The sequence below is a fragment of the Pezoporus flaviventris genome, unplaced genomic scaffold (genome assembly GCF_033815535.1).
Source record: "Pezoporus flaviventris isolate CSIRO_AGI_PZ_B2104156 unplaced genomic scaffold, CSIRO_AGI_Pfla_v1 ptg000023l, whole genome shotgun sequence".
NCBI lineage: Eukaryota > Metazoa > Chordata > Aves > Psittaciformes > Psittacidae > Pezoporus > Pezoporus flaviventris.
This window is the reverse complement of record NW_026892571.1, coordinates 14,213,721-14,239,148: the sequence shown is the minus strand read 5'-3', so window position 1 is coordinate 14,239,148 and position 25,428 is coordinate 14,213,721. Positions and strand designations below refer to the sequence as shown.

The 25,428-nt window shown below is 46.2% G+C and overlaps 1 protein-coding gene across 2 annotated transcripts in view; it reads right to left on the bottom strand.

Moving 5' to 3' along the window:
* FAT2 (FAT atypical cadherin 2) overlaps positions 1-25,428 on the bottom strand; it is a 57,339-nt gene that overhangs the window by 8,750 nt on the left and 23,161 nt on the right. For both annotated transcript variants that reach the window (XM_061456869.1, XM_061456868.1), the window contains exons 5-20: positions 24,329-24,640; positions 23,497-23,707; positions 21,034-21,173; positions 19,017-19,292; positions 18,370-18,580; positions 13,354-17,406; positions 10,945-11,141; positions 10,163-10,316; positions 9,198-9,431; positions 8,007-8,396; positions 6,482-6,696; positions 6,079-6,216; positions 5,267-5,410; positions 4,423-4,620; positions 2,533-3,340; positions 1,622-1,767 (exon numbers count right to left, since the gene is read on the bottom strand). In XM_061456869.1, the coding sequence (XP_061312853.1) occupies positions 1,622-1,767; positions 2,533-3,340; positions 4,423-4,620; positions 5,267-5,410; positions 6,079-6,216; positions 6,482-6,696; positions 8,007-8,396; positions 9,198-9,431; positions 10,163-10,316; positions 10,945-11,141; positions 13,354-17,406; positions 18,370-18,580; positions 19,017-19,292; positions 21,034-21,173; positions 23,497-23,707; positions 24,329-24,640 (7,827 nt within the window). The remainder of the gene's footprint in view (positions 1-1,621; positions 1,768-2,532; positions 3,341-4,422; positions 4,621-5,266; positions 5,411-6,078; positions 6,217-6,481; positions 6,697-8,006; positions 8,397-9,197; positions 9,432-10,162; positions 10,317-10,944; positions 11,142-13,353; positions 17,407-18,369; positions 18,581-19,016; positions 19,293-21,033; positions 21,174-23,496; positions 23,708-24,328; positions 24,641-25,428) is intronic.

Here is a 25,428-nt window from a genome sequence, read left to right as displayed (position 1 = left end):
GCCTACAGAGCTTACAGTCTTGAGGGATTGCTTCAGTATCTTTCAGGCCCGATGGTCTAGAAAAGGTCTGAACTCTGATATATTGTAAATAAAGTAAGGGAAGAAATAATTCACAGGCAGCTTTCTGGTGAGACTTTTTGAATGTTTCCTATTGAAAAGCTTGTGGAGACATCTGGGTACAGATCACGGACACACTGAACTCCACCAGTGATGAGGCTTTTCTCCCTTGACTCTGTGTGTTAGGTCTGGCTCAGTAAAACTTGCTGCCATGTCAACCTTTCTGAGCACCATCTGGACTTTCTGCTGAACTGCTTGGTGTTTCTCCTTCCCAGAGATGGGATAGAAAACTAAAGACCCTTCTGGAGAAGTTTTTCTCATCAGCTCTTCACAATACAGCTTAAAGTATTGTGTGGAGGGTACAGGATATAGGGGTGATGTTTCTCGGCTCTTGCTCTTAAGGAGCCATGGCTGTGTCTGCAGGAGCTTGCAATATGTACTGTGAGCAGGTCCCTGGGTTCAGCTGCTGTGCAGGTCCCTGTCTGTGTGAGTCTTTGATAACATCAGAAAGAAAAGTATTTCATTCTCCTCTGAGAAGGGATGAGGGAATTCAGGGCCAGTATGAACAATTCCAGGTAGGTTACAGTGTGTATAACTCAATGTGATTAGTCTCAGAGACAAATCTCTGTAAGCTGGTAAGTATGTCCTATGACCTTGGTCTCCAGTTAGTCTGAATTTAATTGATGCGGAATATACAAAACCCCTATTCTTTAGTCACCTGCTTCTTTTCTCCTGTTGCCAAAGTGGAAGAGGGAGATGATCTTTGAATGCTGGATAGACTCAGTGTGCAGCCAGAGGGAGGAGAGCAATCAGACTGAAATGTTCCTGGCTGTGCAGGTGTCTTAAACAGTAAAACCCACCTGAAGAATGCAGTTGAAAAGAGTGGGGGGTTGAGAAATGACATTTAAGGCTCTTGTTTTGTCTGTTCTGTCCATTATTGTAAAAGACCTTTAGTTTGAGGTCCATTTGATTAGATGCATGACCTGACTGGCATATGCTCTGATGCAGGTAAAGGCTGGTAGTGATATTCCCAATTTCAGAATTCACCTGTGCCCTCCTCATCTCTACCCTGTTACCCTAAGCCTCTAGCCCAATGTGGCTTCCTCCTCTGTTTTGGGTTGAGCCACATTGTGGGCTGGCAGACAGTTTGTGTGTTCAGTGGGGGTTTGACTTCATTCCTAAGGTTTGGGAAGGAAGTTTGCCTTTTGCTATAGTGAAAGCAGACAGGTCTGGGAAAAATTCCACCTGGTAAATTCTTTGCCCTTAGAGGTGTGATGAGAGAAGGATGGAGAAGCAAACTGTAAGAAAAGATGATGATGTAGACTTATGATATTGGTGTATGCTGCCTTCACACCAGAGACTAGCACATCCATTCACCAATGTAAAAAAGATTCACTAGTTGTAGCTGCAGCAATTGCTGAACTGTGCTCGGTTCTCACTTGGTCTTCCCAAATCTCGTATTTTAGCTACATGAATTACTAAGGGTACATATTATTGCATCTTCTTTCTGTGATTCCCTTCTCTGAAAGAGTAAGGTTTTCTACATGCACATTGCAGTACATACCTCCAAAGTGGCATGGTCAGTCCCGTTAGCGTAGAACACGACAGCGTGCAGCTGGTGGGTCTTCAGGCGAAAATGTATGTGCCAGGAGCCACTCTGTGAGTGCTGGTACCAAATGTAGCTGTGGCCCCCAAACCTTACAGCTGTTCCTGTAAGGAGAATGAGTGAAAGATCTCATCTTTGTCATGCTTTGACACTATAGACGCTGTCAAGCCTTGCCTCTTTTTCTAGCTTGACATCCTAACTGTCCAGGAACAGCCTCATTCACAGCAACCCAGGTACTGCTGCACTGCATCCCCTACAGCTCCCATTTGGAGCTCCCTGTATTTAATCTGTGTACTCAACCGTAAACCAATCCTGCAATAGCAGCCTGGCTATTTCTGTCCTATAGCATCTTCAAGGTGCTCTCAGTGTGGTCTACAACACCCTTGAATTTCCTTATCCTTAATAAGTTTTTACATTATTCTATGGTATTCCCTACCACTCCTGCCCAAGTAATGCTAACCTCGGATCCTGCTCCTTCCTTTTATTTTTTGAACTATACTAGAGTGAGTATAACAAATATGCTTTATCTGGCTTTCCTTGAATCTGTCAGTCCATGCTTTGTTGAGCCTACAACAACGCAGGAGCCCAGAGATCACTGAGCTTCATTACCTGCTAGGTATGAGTGACTTTTCCCGATGAGCTAGATGCTGTTGCTATTAAATGCTACAGGAGATTAATTTAAACCAAAACAAACCAAAAATCTATATGAAACTTTCAAGCTCTAAGAGTCTAGGTTTGTCTTTGAAATTGCAGGCAGAGTTATTAGTCATTGGGCAACTTGGAAAGTCCATGTGCTCTATAGTGTACTGAAGGAAAACACAATATGCCCAGGTTTATAGGGCAGGACAGCAGCAGGAAGGATTGCTCACCATTGCAAGAGCAGATTTGCTCCAAGCTGTGCCGTGGGGTGAGAACGCTGAGTCGGGCAGTGCTGTAGGTAGACATCATGCCTGGATCCAGCCGGATGGTTTCCTTGCAGACACGGTGGGCGCAGTCTGACCCATGGCATGGCACGTGAATTGCTTTCTTCATCCGAAGACCAACAAGTTGGTCCATTTCCCCAGCTGACACAGTGATCTTATTAGCGAGGACCCGAGGCTCATACAAGGAGCCGTGTGGCTCTCCAACAGCCAAGAGCAGGTCCACTCCATCAGAGGAAGCTGCAGGCTGTAAGCTGGCCATGTGGATGTTCTGGCGCCGGGTGACAAGGATGTTTCCCAGAAATCTCTGCAAGTTGCGCCAGTGGTCACCCACAAACTCCTCAGGGGAGAGATGTCGGAAGTGTAGAACCACCGCCTTGTCCAAGGCCTCCTGCGTGAAGCACCACACGTGGACATTGACGCTGGTGGTGGCTGTGAACGTACCATCGCTGACCGTCACGTTCAGAAGATAGTGGCCATGGGGAAGCTTGTCCCCAGCAATGATCTTCCCATCTGCAGCCCCAACAGAGAAGAGTCCCTTCTGGGGCACTTCTGCCACCAAAGTGTACACAAGCGTGTCATGGGGGTCTCGGTCCGTGGCATGGATCTTGCCCAGAACACCACCGCGGAAAGCTTCCTCGTTGGTGGTGATGAATATTTCCAGGGGAAGGGCTGAGGGGGCATACTGACTCTGCTCAGTCACTTGGATGTTTATAAATGCAGATGAGGACAGGGGAGGGATACCGCTGTCAGAGACCTGTCAAGGAGAACAGAAGGATCTGTTATAGCCACATGCTGACTTACTGTCACCTCACCTGACTGGACAGGGTGATAAGGTCTTGTGAAGGAAGAGTGCCATGCAGGTAGCAGTGGGTGGAAGCTGTCAGGCACAGAGCTGGGAATGGAGAAGGAATGGGAAATATTGGCAGCATTGTTGGACCTCTGCCTGGAGATGGCCCCAGGGAAATTCCTTCCAGCATGAAGACTGATTGAGACCTCCTGTTAGTGGTGGGGAGCACCACTCATTTCCGTGTGTGCTCATCATTAGCTCAGGCACACCTGAGCAGTTCTGATTTCCTGAGGATTAATCATCTTTAGAGACATTGCCAACCTTTGGGGATCCATCCCTAACTGAGTGTACAAAGCTACAAAGCAGTTACACACATCAACATATTTGCTCAACTTCTGGACTATTTAAGCCCATCTCCCACCTGTGACAGTGTCTGTCCAGCATGAGTCAAGGAGCCTCAAAATAGAAAATGTGAATAATTGGATTATAGAATAAGTTTCTCCCTAATCTTAGGCAGTTAGTGGTTGAGATTTATAATACAGTAGTACCTGCCTCTTAGAACAACTACTATTACTGAAGAAGTATGTATTTTACATGTTGTTATCCTTTTGTTCTGCTACTATTCTTACTGATAACACTGAAAAATAATTCCCTCTGCAACAGTAGAAATCCTCTTTGAAGAGGAATTTAAACAGCTTCTTAAATGACCAGGATAATTGGAGAAAGTTTGTAGGACCAGATCCAGGTCTCACTTTAAACTGGAAGTTGCTAGAACAATGCTGGGAAAAGCATCTAAGGAAACTGACAGCGTATTTCTCATCGCATTATCTGATTTTATCAATGCAGAAGCTGCCCCCTGCTTCTTGTGGGTAAACTGTGCGGAGAAATGAGCTCTGAGGCTGGTTCCAAGCTGCATAGTTTGTGCCTGGATTGGATTTCTCCAAAGCCAGCAATGTTTCCATCCAGCTGTGTGATCCTTATTTTGTTACTACTTAATCTAGCTGGGGGATCCAGATACCAGGACAGCAAAGCAGGAAAGCAGGCTCTACCTGGACTTGTAGTAGGTACTGTTCCTTTATTCTTCTGTTCAGGACAGATGATGTTACCAGCAGACCATTTTGGGTGACATCAAAGGCCTTCCCATCATTGCCCTGGGTGATCTGGAATGAGTACGGTGGTCCATTTTCTGGGGAGTCTCTGTCGCTCATAATCAGCTCCAGGACGCTGGTACCCACCGGAGCATTCTCCTGAAATGGGGAAAGATGTTAGTGGAGGAAAGCAAGCAAAGAGGAAAGAACCCACATGGAAACAAATCCTACACCCCATGTGCATCTCTGTGTTACACACACACGAGACTCTTGCCAGCAGTGGCAGAGACCTGGTGGTGGCAAGGAACTGCCTTTCATAGCATTACCTATGTGGCAGCTAAGCATAGACAGTTGAACTGATGCCCTTTCTTACCCCTTGAGTCATGCCAGCACAAGTACAGATGAAAGCATGTTTTGTCTTTCTTTCTGAGTACATGGTTATCTTGAGTCAAAGTGACAACTGGGCTGCATCTAGCAGACATGATGGTGCTTGACCATGTGCTTGGGCCTGCTCTTTATGTTGTGGTATAGACATGGACAATTGCAAGGGAGAAAGGGACTGCAGGTCAGGGTTGGAAAGTGTGAAAACCTCTGCACTGAAAGGACAGGAAGTGTCTGAAACTATTGGAAAGAGAAAATGGCATCTGTTGGCAGAATATCTGCCCCTGCAGATGCCGCCAGCTCTTCGTGGCAATAAGCACAACGCAACAGCATGCTTTATCACTGTCTCACCCCTATGCAGCCCACACATGAGTGCCTCACTACCCTGAGATGGACTGGGAGAACAAACCACCTCCTGGCTTACCTGCACCACCACACTGTAGTTGAGCTGGAAGAACCGGGGAGGGTTGTCATTGACATCAGAAACATGGACACGCACAGCAGCATCGCTGAACTGGGCAGGGTGGCCGTTATCCATGGCTCGAACAGTCAGGGAATAACTGGGGATCTGGAAGATTTGTAGTGCATGATTACTTGGAGAAATGGAGGAATGGTGGTTTTTTTTTTTTATGCTGATTTACTCTGCTGCAGCTTGTGAAATGCTTGAGGCCATGCATTGCACCATGACAATAGCTTTGCCCTTGGCTAAGGCTCTGCATCCATAAATCTCAAAGCACTTTGGAAAAGAAAATCAGCCTCGACATAGTTTTGCAGAGAAGGAAAACAACTTGCCAAAAATGGATGAGACCAAGCTGAGTAAACATCGGTCAGCAGTGGTTTGGGCTGCTACTGTTTTACGAATGAGAGATTGTCCAGATGGCCTTTCCATCTCTTACCCATACCTGTTTTCTGTAATGCTCTGATGCAGAGAAGCAGAAACCAACCATGTTGGTTTCCAGTTTGGGGCTGACTCTCACCCAACCAGCTTGAAGTACCAGTGGAACAAACCAAAGGCCAGAGTTGTGACACTGAAGGCTGTATTGCCTTCCCCAAAGCCCAGCCTTCCTACAGCAGTATCTATGAGTCTAGAAAATGAACGAATGAAAGGCTTGTCTTCTGCTTACAGTATTATGAATAGATCATTCAGAAAACAGGAGGTAACTGAATACACTTTTCTCCCTCAGTCTTTTGGGGCACATCTGTTTTAGTCTTCTGTTCTCATTCTGTTGAACTCACCTCCTCTCTGTCCAGATGCTTGGCAATGCTGATTTGCCCACTTTTGGGTTGAATGGCAAAGTGTCCCAGTGGGTTCCCTTCCACAATTGAGTATGTGATCTGATTGTTCATTGCTCCATCCAAGTCATCAGCTGACACCTGTTAGGAGAAAAAAAAGCTAGGATCTTTGGCAAAATAAGTCCTTGCCATGGAGGGATGGGAGTAGGACCCCCCCTTGTCATTTAAGGATGTTGGTTTGAGCTTGTCTCAATTGAAGAGGAAGAAGGAAGGTGGTTTACGTAAGTGTCATTCATTAGGTTTTTTCAAGAATAAACTCAGCTATAAGAAGGAAAAGTAAAGTGCAAAAGAAGAGTAAATAATGCATAGCACAAGTAAAACGATAGGTAAGGGTTTGTGATCATACCGTGAGGATGATTTCTCCAACTGCAACATCCTCCCGGATGTCAGCAAAGTAAGGGTCTTGGATGAACTCTGGTGCATGGTCATTGATGTCGGTTATGTTGATCACCACCATGGTCACATCGCTGAGAGAAGCTGAGCCCTTCCTCGTGCCCTCAATGGATAAGTAATACTCATGACTCGCTTCAAAGTCCAAGCTCCCATTTATGTATAAGGCACCTGTGTTGGCAGATGGAAAGAAAAGGACAGAAGATACTTTGAACGAATGGTACGTAAGGTTTCTTGGAATACTGGAGATATACTGAGATGAATGTCAAACTGCCAGCTGAGAAGGTGATGCCTAACTTTGACCTCTTCTGGTTAAGTCAGAATTCTGAGAGTCATGGCATCCTACAATACAAACTCTAATTGAACTGATTCTGTCATAACCTGCCTCACTCTGGTATCAAGAGAAAGAAACTTCAATTCTGGAATGTCTACAAAAATCTGGATTGGGAGAGATCTGGGACAAAATAGGGTGACAGTCCAACAGTGCTATTGAAAGCTGTGACCAAGGCAGTAGTAGACAATCACTCAACTGTGCCATAGGTAGGATGAAAAGTTGTGCAATGTAGATGCAGTTATACAGGAGAAAAAAGCGTGGAATGAGATGCTGTGATTTGTGAGGCTAGAGATGCAAATTGAAAGAAGGTTTTTTAATATCAAAAAATGAAGAAGAACATGTACTGAAGATATAAAGCAGAAGTGATAAAAGAGAAGCAGGTGACAGAATGTGTGTGTGTGTTTTGATGCTTTCTTGGGTTCAGCACTGAAAATGTCACAAAACTATTCTCTGGAAATGATATTGTTCTGTGTCTTGTAAGATGTACAAACTAATAAGAAGATTGGTGTGGAAACATTAGCAAGAACTTTGGGGGCAGAGAAGCTGAGGAAGGTGCCGTGGATGAGGATGTTGCAGCCAAGGGCAGAGGGCCGTTAATGATGCAGCCAAGGACTTGTTTCAGGGAGCTAACACTGGCTTATAGATAACAGTTCTTGTCAGACCGCTGTGCAAACAGAGCAGTGCTTTATTTGGCTAGTAAACCTGGCTCAGCACCTGCTCGTGATTAACAGGTTGGGATTATCCACATTCATTGAGCACTACCTAATAAAACTGCCTGTTAACCTGGGCTACAGGTTCCTCGTGGGACCAAGATGGAGAGGCTTTAAAATGAAATCACCTTCTCCTACATTTTGAAGTGGAAAATTTTTCTTATCCAGTTCTCCATGTATTCCTCATTCTCATGGACCTGTTTCCTGTTCCAGACATGTAACAAGACTCTTTCCATTAATTTCAGTAAGATTTGGGTCACTCCTTAAGTGACTTAGCTGACAAAATTTGGAGTAGAACACTGTATTCCCTACTCTTGTGGTGGGCAGAGGCAGAGAAGAGCAGACATGCAAGCCAAATGGAGAAGAACCAGACACATACAAAGACAGCCTTTGATGTTGGGTCAACCTGGACCTGCTTGGGCGTGAGATTGTTTTACCTGTGTTTGAGTTGAGCTGGAATTTCCCATGATCATTGCCATTCACTATTTCATACTTGATCTCTGTGTTTTCTGCATTGTCCCTTGTCAAGGCTGACAAATTGAGCACCTCTGTACCCACAGCCACGTCTTCTTTTACCATGGCCACATATTCAGGGGCCAGGAAAACAGGCAGGTACTCATTTAGATCCACAACAGAGACAGTGACAGTGCCAAGAGCAGAGAGGGGCTCCGGGGTGCCCCGGTCGGTAGCACAGACTGTTAGCTCAAATGCTGAGTGCTGCGAATCCTTCAGAGGCTTTTCCAGACGGATCACCCCTGTGGTTTCCTCAATTGAAAAGTGTCCATTGGCAGAGTCAGAGAGAGAATAGACCACCTCAGCATTGAGACCTGGAAGGATAGGGGACAGGCTGCATTAATTCATGGGTAGGGTCGCTGATGGGTTTATACATTTATTTTTAATCTATTAGGACTATGTGCACTTAATGGCCTTAAGTTCCTAGGGAAAATGGAGGCTGTATGAACATCAAGTTTGTCCCTGTCCACTTGTAGGTTCAGACATCTAGCCATCCTGACCATCATCCATCACTATCATCCGTCTGCATTTCATGGTGCTTCCCATTTTTAATTTCCTTGATTTTAAACATAATTTCCCTTCATATCTGCTTCCAAAGCAGATAAATAGGATCTTGCTTCTCTGTCACTGTAAAGTCAGTCTCTGCTGGAGAGGTTTACTGAAAGTTCCTTTTTTAGGAGCCTTACCTATGATTCTGAGAATCCTTTTGTCTTCACAAGGACCTCTCCATCCATATAATTTACATTATCCAGGTTTAAAGCTCCTTTTTCCTTATGATGCTCATTCTCGATCTCCATCTTTCCTAAAGCTTCTGTCCAGTTTGGGTTCCAGGCAAATTGTGTATGACAGTTTGCAACGTGGATCACTTACAGCTCACCGAGCATGTGCTCAGTCTGTCTTTGCATGTTTCTACAGATATTGTACTACCTAGAGGGCCACAGAAGTGCTGATGCCAGCCTGCTATTCAAGAACATGTCAGCAGTGAGATCTAGGCACATCTTCGCCAAGATTCAATCATCTATGCCCATTGCTGTAGCCCTTCCCTAGGTTTCAAAAGTTTCTATTCGGGATGAAAGATGAACTCTACTAAAAAAGTAAATCCCGTTCTGACTCACCTTCATCAAGGTCTCTGGCAGCAACCACGGCGATGGGTGTCTTTGTTGTGGTGTTGTCAAAAACAGCCACAGCACAATGACTAGGGAAGAATTTTGGTGCATTGTCATTCGTGTCCTCTACAATCAGTGTTATATCTGCCTGGCAGGAACGGCCTCCACCATCAGTCGCTTTGGCAACAAGATGGTACACAGGTTTCTGTTCACGGTCGAGAGGTGCAGATGTGGTCAGCTCCCCTGTTGGAAAGAATAGGAGATGGTCTTGTCTCCTGTAACGGCAGCCACAGCCTAGGAGAGCTCAGAGAGGTTCAAGCATGCTCCCTGCCTGGCTGAACCGTGGGAGACAACAGGCAGGGTTTGAACACCGTTTGTAATCCAGCTAATAGCAGTGATGGGTCCACACCACGTTGCTCGGGGCTATTCTCGGATCACTGCCAGCCACTGCCCTGGCAGGGCTTGTCACGGGGAGTCCTGCAAGTTGGGCTGAGCTTCATGCAAGAGATGCCATCATGGGATAAAAGTGCTCCTATATAAATTGTACTTCTAAATGCCTTTATTAAACCCCACTGCACTAAGCTTTCTGCAATGGAATGAACCCCAAGTGATCTCTAGAATGATCATCATGTCTCTTTGGGCAAATATACTGTCCAAGAATTGATAAAATGAATCTTAGAGTTCAGAGCTTGTGTCTTTGGCTCAAGCCAAATACTTGCTGATCTCTCCTCCTTGAGACCTGGCTGTTAGCTATAGTGTCAGCCCTTCATTTTAACAGTGCCAATATTTGTAAAGAAAGCCAGCTCCCTCTCCTCTATACCATATTGCACGAAACCTGCCTGTTTGCCATTCCATCCTAGCCTGGGAGACCTGGAATGAACAGTCCTTTTGTCTGCTCAAGAGGAGGTAAGTGTTGAGCCAGTCTTGGGAGTGCGTGAGGAAGAGGATAAAAGCATCCTTTGCCCTGCTCTCACCTGTATGTGGGCCCAGCCGGAACTCCTCTGCGCCAGGGCCATGGAGGCTGTATGTTATCTGGGCATTGCTGCCGACATCGGGGTCAGTTGCTGATATCTTCAAAATGAAAAGACCCGGCAGAGCATCTTCAGAGACTCTCCCAGTGTAGAATATCTGGTAAGGACAAAGCTGTCATTGGCTTCTGAGCCATTTCCAAAATACCTTCATCCCATGTAGCGGGGAACGGACTAGCAGAAGCTTTGCAGAGAAGGATGAACCATGCGGTTTATAGGGGAACGCAATGTGCCTCACTGCTGGCTGCTGGGGTGTGGACCTGGACCAGTGAGCTCATTTCACACAAGCCTTTGAATCTCCTTTGGGAAGTAACCACATCTGTTCTTTCTCACCATGGGTAACATCCACACCAGTGATCAGCTCTCTACAGTAACAAAACTCCTGATGGGAATCTCTCAGCTTAGCAGGATATAAAACTCAGTAATTTACATGCCCCTACCCAGGAGGCTTCCTGGCATTGTTTATCTCCAAAAATTACCCTTCATAATGCTGAGGTGCTCACTTACTGCTGGCAAACATGCTTGGAGGCTAGATTTAATGTTCTCACTTGACATGCAGCTTAATTAAAATTGCTAAGTGTAATCAAAGCAACAGGATCGTGTGAGAAGAATTATGACAAGCCAAACCCTCTTAACATGCTCTTATTGTTCTTTCTTCCTTGCTACTGTGTTCTCTCCGTCCCAGACGCTCCCCGTGTGCCCCCAGTGTCCCAGGACATATGTCTTACCTGGCCACACTCAGGGCTGTTGTCATTGATATCTAGAACAAAAATTTCTACTTCAGTGGTAGCCTGAAATTTCCCATCAGAGGCCATAACCTTGAGGAGGTATTTCTCTGTATCTTCTCTGTCCAGAGGCTTCTTGGAAGAAATTGTCCATTCTCCCTCGATTTGGTTAACTGCGAACTGCCCCAGTACATCTCCGTCTAGAAGGAGACAGCAGGGGAGGAAAAGAGGTGTTTGAAGTGCTGAAAATCAGAAGTGGTAAGGAAAGGGGATACAGATGTGTCCACTGTTGGTCCCTTAGGAGACATGGAGGGCCTGCAATGGTGACACCGAATGGGCACTGGTGTTGTATCAGGCTGGTGAGGAACATTTGGTCTTCCTCATTGCACAGCTGAGAAACACCCTGCCTGTTTCTGTTATTCACTATCTGCATATAGTGGAAGGAGGAAACAACTCCTGATGGTAAAAATGTCTCTGTAATGTTCTGCACTCCTGCATATTCATTGCTTCAAAACCACATTGTCTCACCTTCCTAAAGAGTGTCAGTCTTTCTCGGTGCATGCTCCTAAAGGGATCTGAGAGTTGAAAATACCCCGCAGACATTGGTTGAATCTTACTGTTACAGTACTGTGTATAGTTGTACTTCCTTTTAACCTGCAGATGTATTTAATATATAGCTAAGCTTTCTGGGGCTACTTTTCATTCTTTAATGGCCAAGTGATGAGAGACAGGGAAATCCAGACTAGGCAGGCTCTCTGGTCCACCAGATTCAAGCTGCTCCTACTTATGTGACACAGAGCAGATTTTAAATGGGTGGATGTTGGCCTGGAGAATCCTTCTCTTCTGGCAAGGATCTTGTGTCCTCTGATGAACCCATGCCATTGCGCAGAAGGAGGGAGCACATTAGGTGATGGGAGGCAACAAAGGGAGTTGGCTGCAGGGCTTGTTTGTGTTAGACTCTGAAGGGCCTTGTACATCAGGGTAAATTAAATTCACCCCCTTTCTGCTTTCATTTACACTGTGGCGATGAGGTGGTGAAACTGGAGGCACAATGAGACCTCTGCTAGCTCTTCTTCTGATGCTGGGACACTCCAGCCTGTGCTCAGATTTAGTTTCTGCATATTTGAAACCAATGCATATGAACAACAGGGAGCTAGGCTCTGTACTCACCATGTCCTTTCTTTTGCTGCTGTGCTATACTGCAGTTGTATTTATATGCTTATGGGTAGAGTTTGACCTGTGCTTGTAAGTGCCTAGTAGAGGGAGCACATGTTATTCACCACTAACATAAGTGTGCATTCTCTCAGGTTTAAAGTAATTGGAAGTTACTACTACTTGTAAGATGGCAGAAATGCAAATACATAAATGGATTGAATATTTCCCCCCAAAGGCCTGTAAATAGCTAGGCATGCCATAAACCAATTGAAAGTAACAGCATTCTTCCTCTGTTTTGGATGGTTACAGTAATAGATAGCAGGCTGCAGCATGATCTGGCTACATGCTTTGACCCTGAAGGGTCTGTATTCGAGTCTGAATGAACATTTTAATTTGAAATATCTGTTCCAGTTCTGAGAAAGACCCTTTGGGGTCAAAAAGTACCATAAATTCAAGCTCCTACTTGTGCAGATGCACAACAAACATTCCAGTATAACTTTGTTGTTGTTTGGTTAGTTTTAGCTGGCACAACTGATGTTTCAGGGATGCAAGAGTCATCTTTTAGTATTTCTCATTAGCCAAAACCATCACTAAGATTGACATGACAGTTTCAAATATCCATGAGTATGCAGAGTGGTTAACTTCAGCCTTCTGAGGTCTACTTGTTCATTAAGTCAGTGTCAAAGTGGCTTCACAGGAAAGACATTTAATACCAGAAAGTTATAAGCATCCGATGTGCATATATATATAGTTATTAAGAAATAAAGGCAGGCTGCACATGTGTGATGTTCTCTGCAGGAGAAAAAGCTGGGTCAAAGAACTTACGTACAGATCAAGGTACCTATGTGAGAAAAACCTTCCTTTCTGCTGTACCACTGCTTCTGTCTTTCCAGCAGGTATTACACTTACACCATCTTAATTATTCCTCTGTTAAGAAAGTGTAAATAAATGTATTTACAGTACTGTGTAATTACACATATTCATTTATTTATTTCCAACTAAATAGGACGATTCAGTGGTGAGAGACTATAATGATAATTCCACCCACTGCAGTTAATTACTATAGAGTTTTGGATACCCCAGACTCATTTAACTGTCATGAACTCATGATAGAGCTCGGGCTTAATCTCCTGCTTCTGATAGGACTGCCAGTATAACGCTATTTCCGTGTCTACATTCTGTCAGGGTATCAAATCCTTGCTCTGAGCTGATACTCTATTCTTCATCACTCACTATTTAAAGCCAGGTAAAACTCACCAGTTATGTAGCATGTGACCCTGCGGTTGTGCTCGGAGATGTCTGCATCGATGGTACTCAGTGTGACAACCACTTGCCCTGGCTCCGCGTTCTCGATTACCGATCCTTTATAGAAGTCTGAGGTGAACTGTGGAGCATTATCATTGTCATCAGAGACAGTGACCTCCACCAGGGTTTGGGAAGAGAGCTGGACTTTCCTGCCATGGTCAGTGGCCACCACATAAAATCGATAGACGTCCTGATCTTCGCAGTCCAGCTCTTTCAGTGTGGTGATCCACCCGCTCTCACCATCAATGGTGAAGAGTCCTCGGAGGTTGCCAGATTCTGCTTCCAGACTGTAGGTCACTTGTCCATCGCTTCCCATGTCCTGGTCGATAGCTGTCACCTGAATCACTGTTGTTCCTGATGGCATGTTCTCCATGACAAAGGCTTTGTAGGGATCTGCCTCAAAAACAGGTCTGTTGTCATTGACGTCCTGCACTTGGATGTTCACAGAGACCAGAGAGACCAGCTCCGTCTCCTGATGTGAGCAGTGAGCCATAACATCAATCTGGTACCACTTGGTGGTCTCATGATCCATGGCCTTTTTGACTTTCAAAGCCCCTGTTCGTTCATCCAGTGTGAATACCTCATCCTTGTTGCTTTCTGTAGTGGTTCCCTTCACCAGGCTGTATATGATGGGATCCTCTGCAAAAGCTTTGACTGACCCAATTTCTGATCCCTCTGGAAGATCCTCAGATGCAGAGAATGTATAAAGGGGCTCAGAAAACCTTGGCAGTGTCACCTCCCTGGGGACAATCTGAAGATTCACTGGGACAAGGGAGTTCCAGTGAGGGGGTCTGCCATCTTCAGCTTTCACCTTGAAGTTAAAGGCTCTGTTTTCTAAACCAACAAGGCTCTCCTTGACCTTAACAACCCCAGTGGCGGCATTGATCTCCACGAGGTCTTCTGCCACATCTTCCACAGAGTCAACGGAGTAAATGACATCTGCATTTGCACCTTCATCAGCATCATAAGCCAGTACCTGGATGACAGGGGAGCCTTTACTTACGTTGGACTGGATGGACAGCGTGTATTCAGAGGCTTTGAAGCGAGGTGGGTTGTCATTCTCATCTGTGAGGATTATTTTGACTGTGCAGAAAGCCACCTTCCCACCTCCATCCTTAGCCATGACTTTAATGGCAATAACTCTCTCTGTTGAATTTTCCCTGTCCAGTTTTTGCAGGGTGGAAATACAGCCTTTATTGTCTATGGAGAACTTCTCATGGGCAAGTTTATTTATGATGGTATAGTCTATGGTGCCATATGGGCCACCGTCTGGGTCAATAGCCAGCAGCTCTATCACTTTGGTACCTATCTGAGCATTTTCTGCCAGCTCTGCCTCGTACACGTTCTGCCGAAAAGAGGGGCTGTATTTGTTGGCATTGGTGGTGTTGATGTACACAGGCACAGTGCTCTTGAAAACTCCATCTGAAGCAGAAACTCTGAGGTTGTAAGAGGATTCCAAGTCCTTTTTGCAGCGGTTAAACATGGATATTATTCCTGAAGTGCTGTTGATAGTGAAATGCCTATTGTCATTGCCTGAAAGTATCACATACTCCAGTCGGTTGGTGTCTCCACTGTCGGGGTCGAGAGCCTGGACTTTTATCACTATGTGCCCACATGTAGCCATTTCACTTATCTTGGCTTCATACTGAAGCTGGCTGAACTCAGGGGGGTTGTCATTGATGTCTGTCACATCTACGATCACCAGGGCATCGCTGCTAAGTGGAGGATTCCCATGATCTGCAGCTCTTACTTTCATGCGAAACTGCTGATTTTTTTCATAATCAAGTGGTTGAGCTGTTGTTATTTGTCCTGTGCTGGCATCAATATTGAAGAACTTGGTAGCATCTGAACCATCATCCAAGATCTGATAGGAAACCACTTTGTTTCTGCCTGAATCTTTATCAGAAGCAAAGAGCTGGATAACAGGGGTTTGTGCTGGCAAACTCTCTGAGACAGATGCTGTATAGATGACCTGCGAAAATATGGGGGGGTTGTCATTAATGTCCTCTACCTCCACCTCTACTCTGGCTTCTGAATAGGATCCTACTGCCGTGTCTGTGGCTCTAACTGTGAAAGAGTGTTTTGTCTCTAGCTCATAGTCTAGCTGACCTGTGACAGTGAGGACACCAGTCTTGAAGTCAGTGCTAAACAGTTTCAGGGAGTCTTCTTCCACAATGTTGTAGATGAGGCGCAAGCCCTCAGGGCTGCGAGCCTGCATGTGGAGGATGGATGTGTACAGGGGGATGTTTTCGGGCACCTTCACTCGGTAGTACAAGCTTTGGAACAGAGGGTTGGATTTGTTCCTCACACTGATCACAACCTCCTCTTCAGCATGGAGGGGAGGCTCGCCTTTATCCTTAGCAATGACTCGGAGGTTGTATTTATTTAAAGCTTGATAATCAAGAGGCTTCTTAAGTGAGATGTCTCCTAGGTAGGGGTCAATCCGAAAGTATTTGTAGTCCTCTGCAAGTGAGTAGGTAATGGCTCCGTTATCCCCTATGTCTTTGTCTGTGGCTGACACCTGAAAAAGTACATCACCTGGCTCTGTGCCGTCCTGCACCGATGTGTAATACGGCACGTTCTCGAACTGCGGTGGGTTGTCATTGACATCCTCTACATAAACCTTGACTGTGGCTTGGGACACTCTTGGTGGTTTCCTGTTGTCCTTCACTTCCACAGCTACCTCGTGCATGTCTTGTGTTTCACGGTCAAATTTGACACCTTTGGTCTGGAGTACTCCAGATGCCTGGATCATTTTGAATCTTTCCTTCCCATTCAAAAGTGAATAGAAAAGCGGTTCATTTAGCTGATATCCCTTGACCCCAAGAATGGTGAGAGTCTTCTCATTGGTAGAGTTCTCCATCACAGTCACTGTATATACTTCTTGATCAAATTTTAAGCCTGTACCTTGTGCTTGAGTTAAATTCAGCTTAACCAGAGCAGTACTTTTATATAAGCCATCACCAGCTCTGACCGTGAGTTCCCGGTAGCTTCCCAGAGCAGTAGCATTCAGAATGGAGATAAGACCTGTCAGTGGGTGAATATAGAAAGCATTATCAAGGTTCCCTTCCACGATGCTGTAGGTCACCTCTGAATCTGCATCTGTTGCCCGCACTGACAAAAGGTCCATCCCTGAATGGGCAGGTAGCAAGACAGAAAGCTCATAAGTGTCTTTGAGAAAGACTGGAGGTGAATCATTCACATCTTTAACATGGATTGTGACCTTGGCTGGCTTGGATGCAAATAAGCTGGGACTTCCACTGTCATGTGCGTGTACACTGAAGTGGAAAACTGGGGTGAGTTCATAGTCTATGTCAGCACGACTGGTCAGTGTCCCTGTGCTGGGATCTACTGTGAAATATTTCAGTGCCTCCGGTTCCAAAATCTCATAGACCAGCAAAGCATTGGAGTCTTGATCAGCATCTGTTGCATGGGTCACGAGGGGAGCATTGCTTTCATCCAGAACCATGCTTTGTGATGGAGCATTCTCCATGATCCAGCCAACGAAAGAAGGTTTAACAAAGATGGGCACATTGTCATTCTCATCTATGACATAAATAAGTACCACTGTGTCCATAAATGCTCCAGCCATGTTGGTGCCACGGACTTTCAACTGGTAAAAAGATACCTGCTCAAAGTCTAAGCTCTTCTGAGTGGAAATAAGGCCGGACTGATAGTTCATGGAGAACACTCCATCTCCATTTCCATCTTTTATTTCATAGCTGACTGGTGACAAGCTTGTGGCTGAAACCTGGATAAGAGGAGAGCCAACAGCAGTGGATTCACTGATCTCTGTGATGTATTCGGCCTCTGGAAATTTCGGAGGGGTCCGATCAGAGGGTCGGATGCGGACATGTACTGTAGCAGAATCTTTAAGCTGGGGGAACCCCTGATCTTCTGCCTTTGCAATAAGAGTAAATCGCTCCTGCCTGGCTGGGTCCAGTTTCTGGGCAACTGTAATAATTCCAGAATATGGGTCGATGCTAAAGAAACCTTCCCCATTACCTGCAAGAAGAGAAATTACCAAGTGAAGAATGTAGACACCCTATTGGCTTTGTTTTTTCTGCATTTCTTTTCCACAAATGCTCCTGCCTTCAGACCTAATTAACATCTGCTACTTTCACTGGGAGACAACAATCTTCATTAATTTCTAAATAATTTTAATTCTAAGAACAATGAACCCATTGAGATCTATGCGATAACTTTCAATTCAATCAAAATGTAAATTGGAGATAAATACCCTTCTAATTTGAGCATATTTAGTGGTGGCAGAGCATGTATTGAAGCTTTTACCTCGTGTGCAGAACATGGTAGCACCGACTGTACTAGTTCTTTCAAGCCCTGTCATGCTTATAATTACCAATACTTCAGGAGCAATTAAATTCCTCAGTCCTTGATCTAAATTGCAGTGAGAAAGATGGAGCAAAGGATGGCTTGTCTCCTGTAAAGAATTTGCTTGCTAAACAGGCAGTGTGGCACAGCCATAAACATTTTCTTAACCTATAGAATGAATGATAAAATACTTGCCTACTGAGCTTGTACGACCCAAAACCACCATCAACCAGTGCTGAGAGGGTGCTTACCATGCCTCAAGAATGTATTTCTTGGTAGAAATGGTGGAAGTGATGACGACCCTTGTGGGAATCGGAGTGCTTTTGTCTAGCAACTGAATAGGGATCCCTCCCTCAGTTCCCATGGATGAGAAGAGAGGATTTTAAGTTGTTCTAACTCGTCACCATTTTTCTTAGAATAGTGACTCAACATGGAACTGCATTCTCAAAGATGCTAGTAATGTTCCATAATATGAGAATTACATGCTGTATATTTTCTTTAGGATAGCAAGAAAATCACATTAAGAACTGTTCGTTGCAACAGCTAGAGAAAGCTGGTCAACTCTCTGGCCACTTGCTAGACCATGGAAATGCAGGCATATTCATAGCCTAAACAGTCTTGTTGCATGGCTCTCACCTGCCTGAAGGGAGTAGTGGATTTCAGCATTGGCTCCTTGGTCCTGATCCAGGGCTCTGACTTGTATAACCTCTGTGCCCACCACTGCTGAGTCCAGGACTTCTGCTTCATAATGGATGCTGCTGAACTGCGGAGGGTGGAGGTTGCTGTTCTCCACACGGATGGTGACTCGAACAAAGTTCCTCTTGATGGGGACCTCCTGGTCTCGTACCTGAAGGACAGAGGAAGAGCAGGTATGGTCACACTTAGAGTAGTAGCCTTGCCTGAACAGGCTTCCAGGTAGCTCAAGAGGACTCTCACAGAGAGTGGTGTTTTCCCTTGGAAGGGAATGAGCCTGTAAGTTTCAGCACAAACACTCGACTTGAAACCAAACATTAACAATTATTCACTGTCCTTTCCTGTAGAAGAATGCTGTGGCTCTCTGAGGAAATCAGCAGGTGAAGAGCTCAGCACTTGGTTAGAGGGAAGCAGGGTGTTACCTAAATTTATCCAGGACGGTTCTGTAGTAAAAGTTAATACCCTGCTTTCCTCTTCCCTGTCGCTCTAGACAAATCCTCCCTCAAAGACTACAACCAGTTCTAATTTATCCAGCTACCCATATATCCCGGCCAAGTTGATGGACTCAGCAGGGTGTGCCTAGGACTCACCATCACTGTTAGGGTGTGCTGAGACACAGGATGGGAACTGAAGCCTTCTGCTGTTGTGAGGGCCCCACTACTTGGATCCAACTGGAAAAGTCTTGTGCTTTTGGGGTCCACGCTGCCATGGATGGTGTAGATGAGCCCCTTGCCTTTATCCTTGTCTGTTGCACTGACTTGAAGGATTTCCCTCCCTGAGGGGGTATCCTCAGGAATCCTTACTTCGTAATGGCTCTCCAGGAACTGAGGACGGTGCTGGTTGATGTCAATCACATGGATAAATGCCTGTGGGGAAGACAGCATGATGAGAGCAGCAGAGACATAGGAGCAACCTGACTTATTGCAGCCATGTAAAATCTCGGCTACCAGTTCCTCTTGGGTGTAGCTGTGCTCTTGTAACCGTCACAGCTTTCTAACTCTTGGGGCTTTACCATGCATGGTGACTGGGAACCTTTTTGTCCTTCTCCCCAAGGAATGCCTGCTGTGCCTTCCCTTGGTGAGTTTCAGTTTGCTTCCTCTCATGTTTTAATATCTCCAGTCTGGCAAGCCGTTCAGACTGAACGTGCCTGCACTTGGCATCGCAGCCTGCCATGAAAAGTAGCAGTTGCTCAGTGGTGGTGCCAGCTTTGCTGGCTGGTGCCTCCGCACCAGCCCTCATTAATTACACACCATAAAGCTGGCAGAGGGGGGGATGTTTGGTAAAGGCAGGAAAGGCTGTCCTGTCTTAAGAGCAGCACATGGAGAAGTTATGCAGAAGCGAAGTTTGTTGTCTATAATTTTTAGCCAAATCTTCCCCTTTGTGTTTAACAGCAAACCCCTGTGAATGGCCAGGCTGAATGCTGCCTGCAAAGTCACCTAGTTTCTTCTGTTTGGTCTCCTACCCTGACTGTCCTGACCCCCCTATTGATGTGTTCGCTGCACCTTAGGAAGTCCCAACCAACTGTAATAATTTGCTTCCTTTGGCAAACCTGAACATGCCATGGGCGTTTTGTACAAGCAGGTTTTCTGACATCTGCTAGCAGGCTTGAGTGCCAAAATAAATGTAGGGATGAAATGCAAGGTGGCAGGGAATGCACACCGGGCAAGGTGGGGCTTTGTTTGTTCATTTGGAACAATACTTGAAGATAGTGGAGATAGATAGCCATCCGTTAGCACTGGGTTTCACAGGAATGGTAGCGTTCCTCACTTGTCATCCCCTGCAAACCTCTGCAGTGAGTTCCCACCATAAGTGTCACTGACGGGTGACTCACGTTCTATGTCTTCCTGTGCAGTGAGGGCTGGAGTTTTGGCTGCTGCTTGTGCGTGGAGAAAACGGTTGGTGAAAGATCAAGCCCTGAATATCCCTCCTGAGGGTAGGTAAAGATGGGCACATCTCAGCAGCCATTTTAGCTGGGGCTTAGAGACGTGCCTGGCAGCAAAGTGCTTCCTTCCACCAGTGCTTGCTTTTCATGTGGCAACTCAGAGGACACAACAGCATCTCTTCGGTTGCACCACTTGGCCCCTGGACCCTGGTGCTGATATGTTATCAATGTTCCACGTGCTTGGAGGAGCACAGGGCCTGACCTCACCTCTTGCAGATGTGTCTGTGCTGGCTTTTTATATGTGGGCAAGTGGACATGGTACCATGGACCCAAGCCTGATCTAACTGCATATGCATTTTCCTTACATCTCAGCATGTTATCCCAACCAGGTTATGGATCAGCCTGAGTTAGTGAGAGCAAGCTGAGGTCTAGGAGTGTGAATTGCCACCCCAGCTTGGCTGGTGGTGTGGATGTGCCTGTGTGTGCTGGCTCTGATCAGCAAGAAAGGTGCAGGCTTCCCTAGATTATTTGTGTTTCCAGCAGCATAAAAACAAAATCTTAGATTGGTACTAAGGAAAGATTTGGGTCACTGAGTAATGTAAGATCATAGTGTAAGGAGATTCTTGTGCCTGGCATCTGATCCAGAGCTCAGCAGAGTCAGAAGAAAGATTCCCTTTAGCATATACTTACTCTAAATGGGGTCTCTACTAAAGAAAAAGCTTTACCTGTGTTTTGATGGTAGTGGACCCATCGGTGACTTCTACTGTCAGGTTATAGCTTGACTTTTTCCTTGCATCGAGGGGTCTAGCAATGACCATGCTGCCTGTACTCTTTTCAATGTCAAAATCCATGTCATCGTCACCACCTGCGATAAGGGAGAAATGAGAAAAGGAAACAGGGGAGCAATTACAGTTACATGCTCTGTCTGGAGCAAGCTGCAGGTGGAAGGGATTCTAGGAGCTGCCTGGAGATCTGAAGGATGAGGACTTCCCCTCCAGACACCATACACAAACCAAGGAGCTCAAGCCTAGACACGGATGCGCGGCACGCCAGGAAATATCCTTTGAATGGGGATGTGTAGGCATTCACTCTAGCTGTACCTCTTTGGCCACAGCTAGGTTGGGATCAATGCCACAGAAGTTTTACCAAATCTGGAAACTCAATATGAAATGTGATAGATGGACACAGGAGACAGGGAGGACATGGAGAAGCTGGACAAAGAGGTAGTCACAGATGGTGACAAAGGAGTACAAAAGGGAAGGTGAGTGAATTAGGGACAATGAGGAGGAGAAGGGGCAAGGATGCACATATGCATGTGATGTCCTGGCTAGATTTACAACAGGCATATTTGATCATTGATTTATTTGCACAAGGTCTCCAGCTATGCAGCATCGCATGAATCAGGGACCTGTAGTGCTGAACAACGCTCTTGCTGGCTTCTAATTCAAGGTCACACTGTGGGCATACCAGCAATGGTCTTCATTGGCACAGTTGGGTGCCTGGGAGCTACCTGAAGAAGCCCAGTACTGGAACAGTTGGGAAGGCAGAAGGTGCTTCCAGGGTGAGCAGAGCCTGTTGCCTCCAACCCAGATGGCTGCATAGTGCAGGGAACCGCAGGCCTGAGCAACTCAGCAGCAGAAGGCTGTCCCTCACACTACTGCTGTTCAGCCCTGGCATGGAAGCTCCTTTCTCATGCCTCGCTTGCTCATGGCCTGTTATTCTCTATTGCATGTGAAATGTGTTCTGAGATATGGAGAAGTAGAAGCAGTTTTCTGTATTTATCTCAGGTCTCAACTTCTCCCTTCCCAGCTATTGGATGTTCTGGATTCTGTTTTATTCTCTTACCAGCTGAGAAAATCTTGGATGGTTGTTAAATCACACATTGCAGTGGTTTCCAGCCTTCTGGACCACCATTTTCCTGCTTGGAAGGAGATAGAAAGAAGCAGAGACAGGAAAAGAAAGACCCATGGATGCCCTTCCCTGGGAAAAAAGAGAGATGGTCCCTTTGCATAGTGCCAAAGGAGAGAGATTAAGATGCTGATGATGCACCATCAACCTCAAGGACAGAGCCTTTGTGCTCTGGGAAAGGTGAGCTTTTGAAAGGGGTGTGAAGGCTGCTGGACCTCTGCATCACCTTCTTGGTGATACTTTGCTTCTCTGTCAGGGAAAATAAAATCCTGTTCTTCCACCAGTACAGTGACAAAGACAGCCATGAGTAGTCCTTGGTGCACTAGGAATTGGCAAAGATGAGTTTGAGCACACGGGGAAGCATTCAGCAGGGAAACGATGGGATAACGTTCAAAGGAATATACCGTTAGCTCTGCAAACCCAAGCAAACGCTACTAATGCCAGATAAGCCTTGCACTGATGTTGTCTGCTCCTTGTAGCACTGTATCTCTTGTTGCTTAATTGTATTTATACACCATTATCCTTCCCCAGCACAGTAACAGGAAAAACTGTTCACTCACCCAATTACAGCTTTGTCTGACAGGGCAAGCCCTGCAGGCAGTGTCAGGGAAAGGCTGCGTGAGGCAGAGTGGGGCACCACTTCAAAACACCAAATTACGTGAGCACAATTGGCCCTCGTTCGTAGGAGCTCTGCACATGTGCTGCCTGATGAGTCCTCTGGGGTGACAGCCCACGTCCCCTCTGCCCCAGCATCCTGTGTATTAGAGGAGGCCCTAGAGCTGCTTCATGTTTCATGTCTAAGTCATCCCTTGGGATGCTGTGAAGTGGAAGCGAGAGCCTCACCATTTAGGTCAGACCACTTTGTTGAGGAGTCCTTCCCTTTTGGCTCCCTGCTCAGACTATGGGATGGTGCATGTCTGCAATAGCTAGATACCTGGCTCCTCTCAGGCTGTTTTACCACAAGCAGTAGTGTCACTTGATTCCCAGGAGGAGCTGGGACTGGCAGTCCTTGCCTTTCATGTGGCACTGGGGAACACCTCAAACACTGGCAAGTCCCACACTGTCATTTAAAGAGTGTGTTAGATAACTGCCCTTGGCACGAGCAGCTTTATCTATGGCTGTTGAAGCCTTTTGGTGTCTGTGAGAACTCTTTCCCTGTAGCTCACCTGCACCTAAAGCAAACAGCTTCATTAGCTCGGGCATGTGAGTGCTGAAAGCCAAAGGGAGCTGGGGCAAAGCCTGCCAGACACCGCCGCCCTGGTTTCATTTCTGTGTCTCACCTGTGATATTAAACCACACTTGGCTGGGGCCCATTTCAATGCTGATCACTCCCACCATATGGTTTACAGGGTCTGTCTCCATCACGGCAAAGTTAAAATGGGGTTCATCGAAAGCTAGGGGCTCCGAGGAAGGGCCGGGCCGGGCAACCCAGCTGATGTGAAGCCGCACATGGGAGGATAGTGGTGGGCTGCCACCGTCTGTTGCCTTGACCTGCCGGGAAATGCACATGCAGTCAGGATTTAGCCCATAGGAAGCTGCTTCTCCCACCCACCAGGAGTTTCAGGTCTGAGCGTGGCCAAAATCCCACAAAACACATCTTGACCCAGTGGGCCATGCTCCGGCTGATTCCAAGGGAGGGCCATGCAACCCAAATTCCTCTTGATCATCAAGCACAGCTGCCAAGCTCAATCCACAGCAGAGACCTGGATCGCAAGTCTTGCTACAAGGACCCACAGAGTGTGGGAGGGCTTTAAACCTGTATCCAAGCCCCATGGCCTGATCAGGCTGCCAAATGGAGGCAGCACTGAAACCCAAAGACAGTTCAGGTCTAGGTCAACATCAGTATGGGATCATGGATCATTGTGCTCATCTCTGAGTAGGCTGGACAGTTAAATTTAAGCTTATCTTCCATTCTTAATAGCCTCTTACCTTCTGTATTTCACACAATTCCCTCCCAGTTTCTCTCCCTGTAACCCAAGTCTCTAAGGTCTCCTCCCACTGCTGCATTTTCTCCATCTCTTTCCTTTTATATTCTCTGTTTCTCCAGCCTTTCCTCTCTTTCCCTCTCCACCCATTTCTTCCCAGTGTCTCTCTGTTTCCCCCTCCTCTCACCGTGAGTATGTTGTATTCAGAGGCAGGGAAAGCTTTCCTGGAGAACACCATGCCGGTTGTGGGGTTGATGGTGAATATCCCTTCCTCCTCCTCCTCGATGGTGTACGTGATCTGGCTGTTCTGGCCCTGGTCGCGGTCTGAAGCAATCAGCCTGTACACTGGCAGTGGTGTCTCTGAGGCATCTCTCTCGGGGAGCTGCACCATGAAGAGCTTGTGGGGGAAACTGGGAGGGCTGTCATTGGCATCCAGAACCTGTATCACGACTCTGCTGGTGGACTTTAGGGCTGGCTCTCCATTGTCGGATACAGCAACCTGACAGCAAGGAAAGGAATTAGGTGACACGAGCAGCCTTCACACTGATGGGCAATGACTAAACTAAGGGGTTTTGTGTGGATCTGCATTTGTACCGCATCATTTTTGGAGCCATTGCTCCTCTCTATAGGGTAAAATCTGATGGCTGTGGCTGGCAGCAAGGCTTGTGCATACCCAGGGAGATGTGGATGCAGGGGTCCTGCTTGCAGTTGCTTTGGGCAGTGGGTCAGATTGGTAACTAGGGGTCACATAACTGAAAGTGTGTACAGCAGCGGCTTGGCAAGTTATCACCCATCCTTAATTCACTGTGCCTGTTGCATTGCACGGAGAAATGTATTATCCTCAATCACCCTGATAGACTGAAACACCTCAAGATGCCTCTAATGTAAGCGTGCATAGCTTGAAGTAGCAAAAGATGGAGGTCGGTAACACAAAGCTGCACAGCATTATCTGATACAATGAGATAAATGAGGGTGGATTTCTCTGGCTTGCTCTTTCCCCATTAACTTATTATCTGTCCTGCTAGAGGACAATTCCAGTCCTCTTCCTGCATTCCCACAGCTTCCAGAACAGGCCTTTTGCTCCAGTCTTCAGTAAGGAAATAATAAACCCCGCAGTTCTGCTGCAGCTGTCTCTTAGGGCAACACACACCATTTAATTAAGTTTCCCAGCAGTTGGGAGCTGATGGGATGAGATTCTTTCTCTGTGCTCCAACTTGCAAGGAAAGCTCTTTGAGGACTTAATACACTTGTAGGTAAATAAAGCTAATTACAATCATCATTACCCAC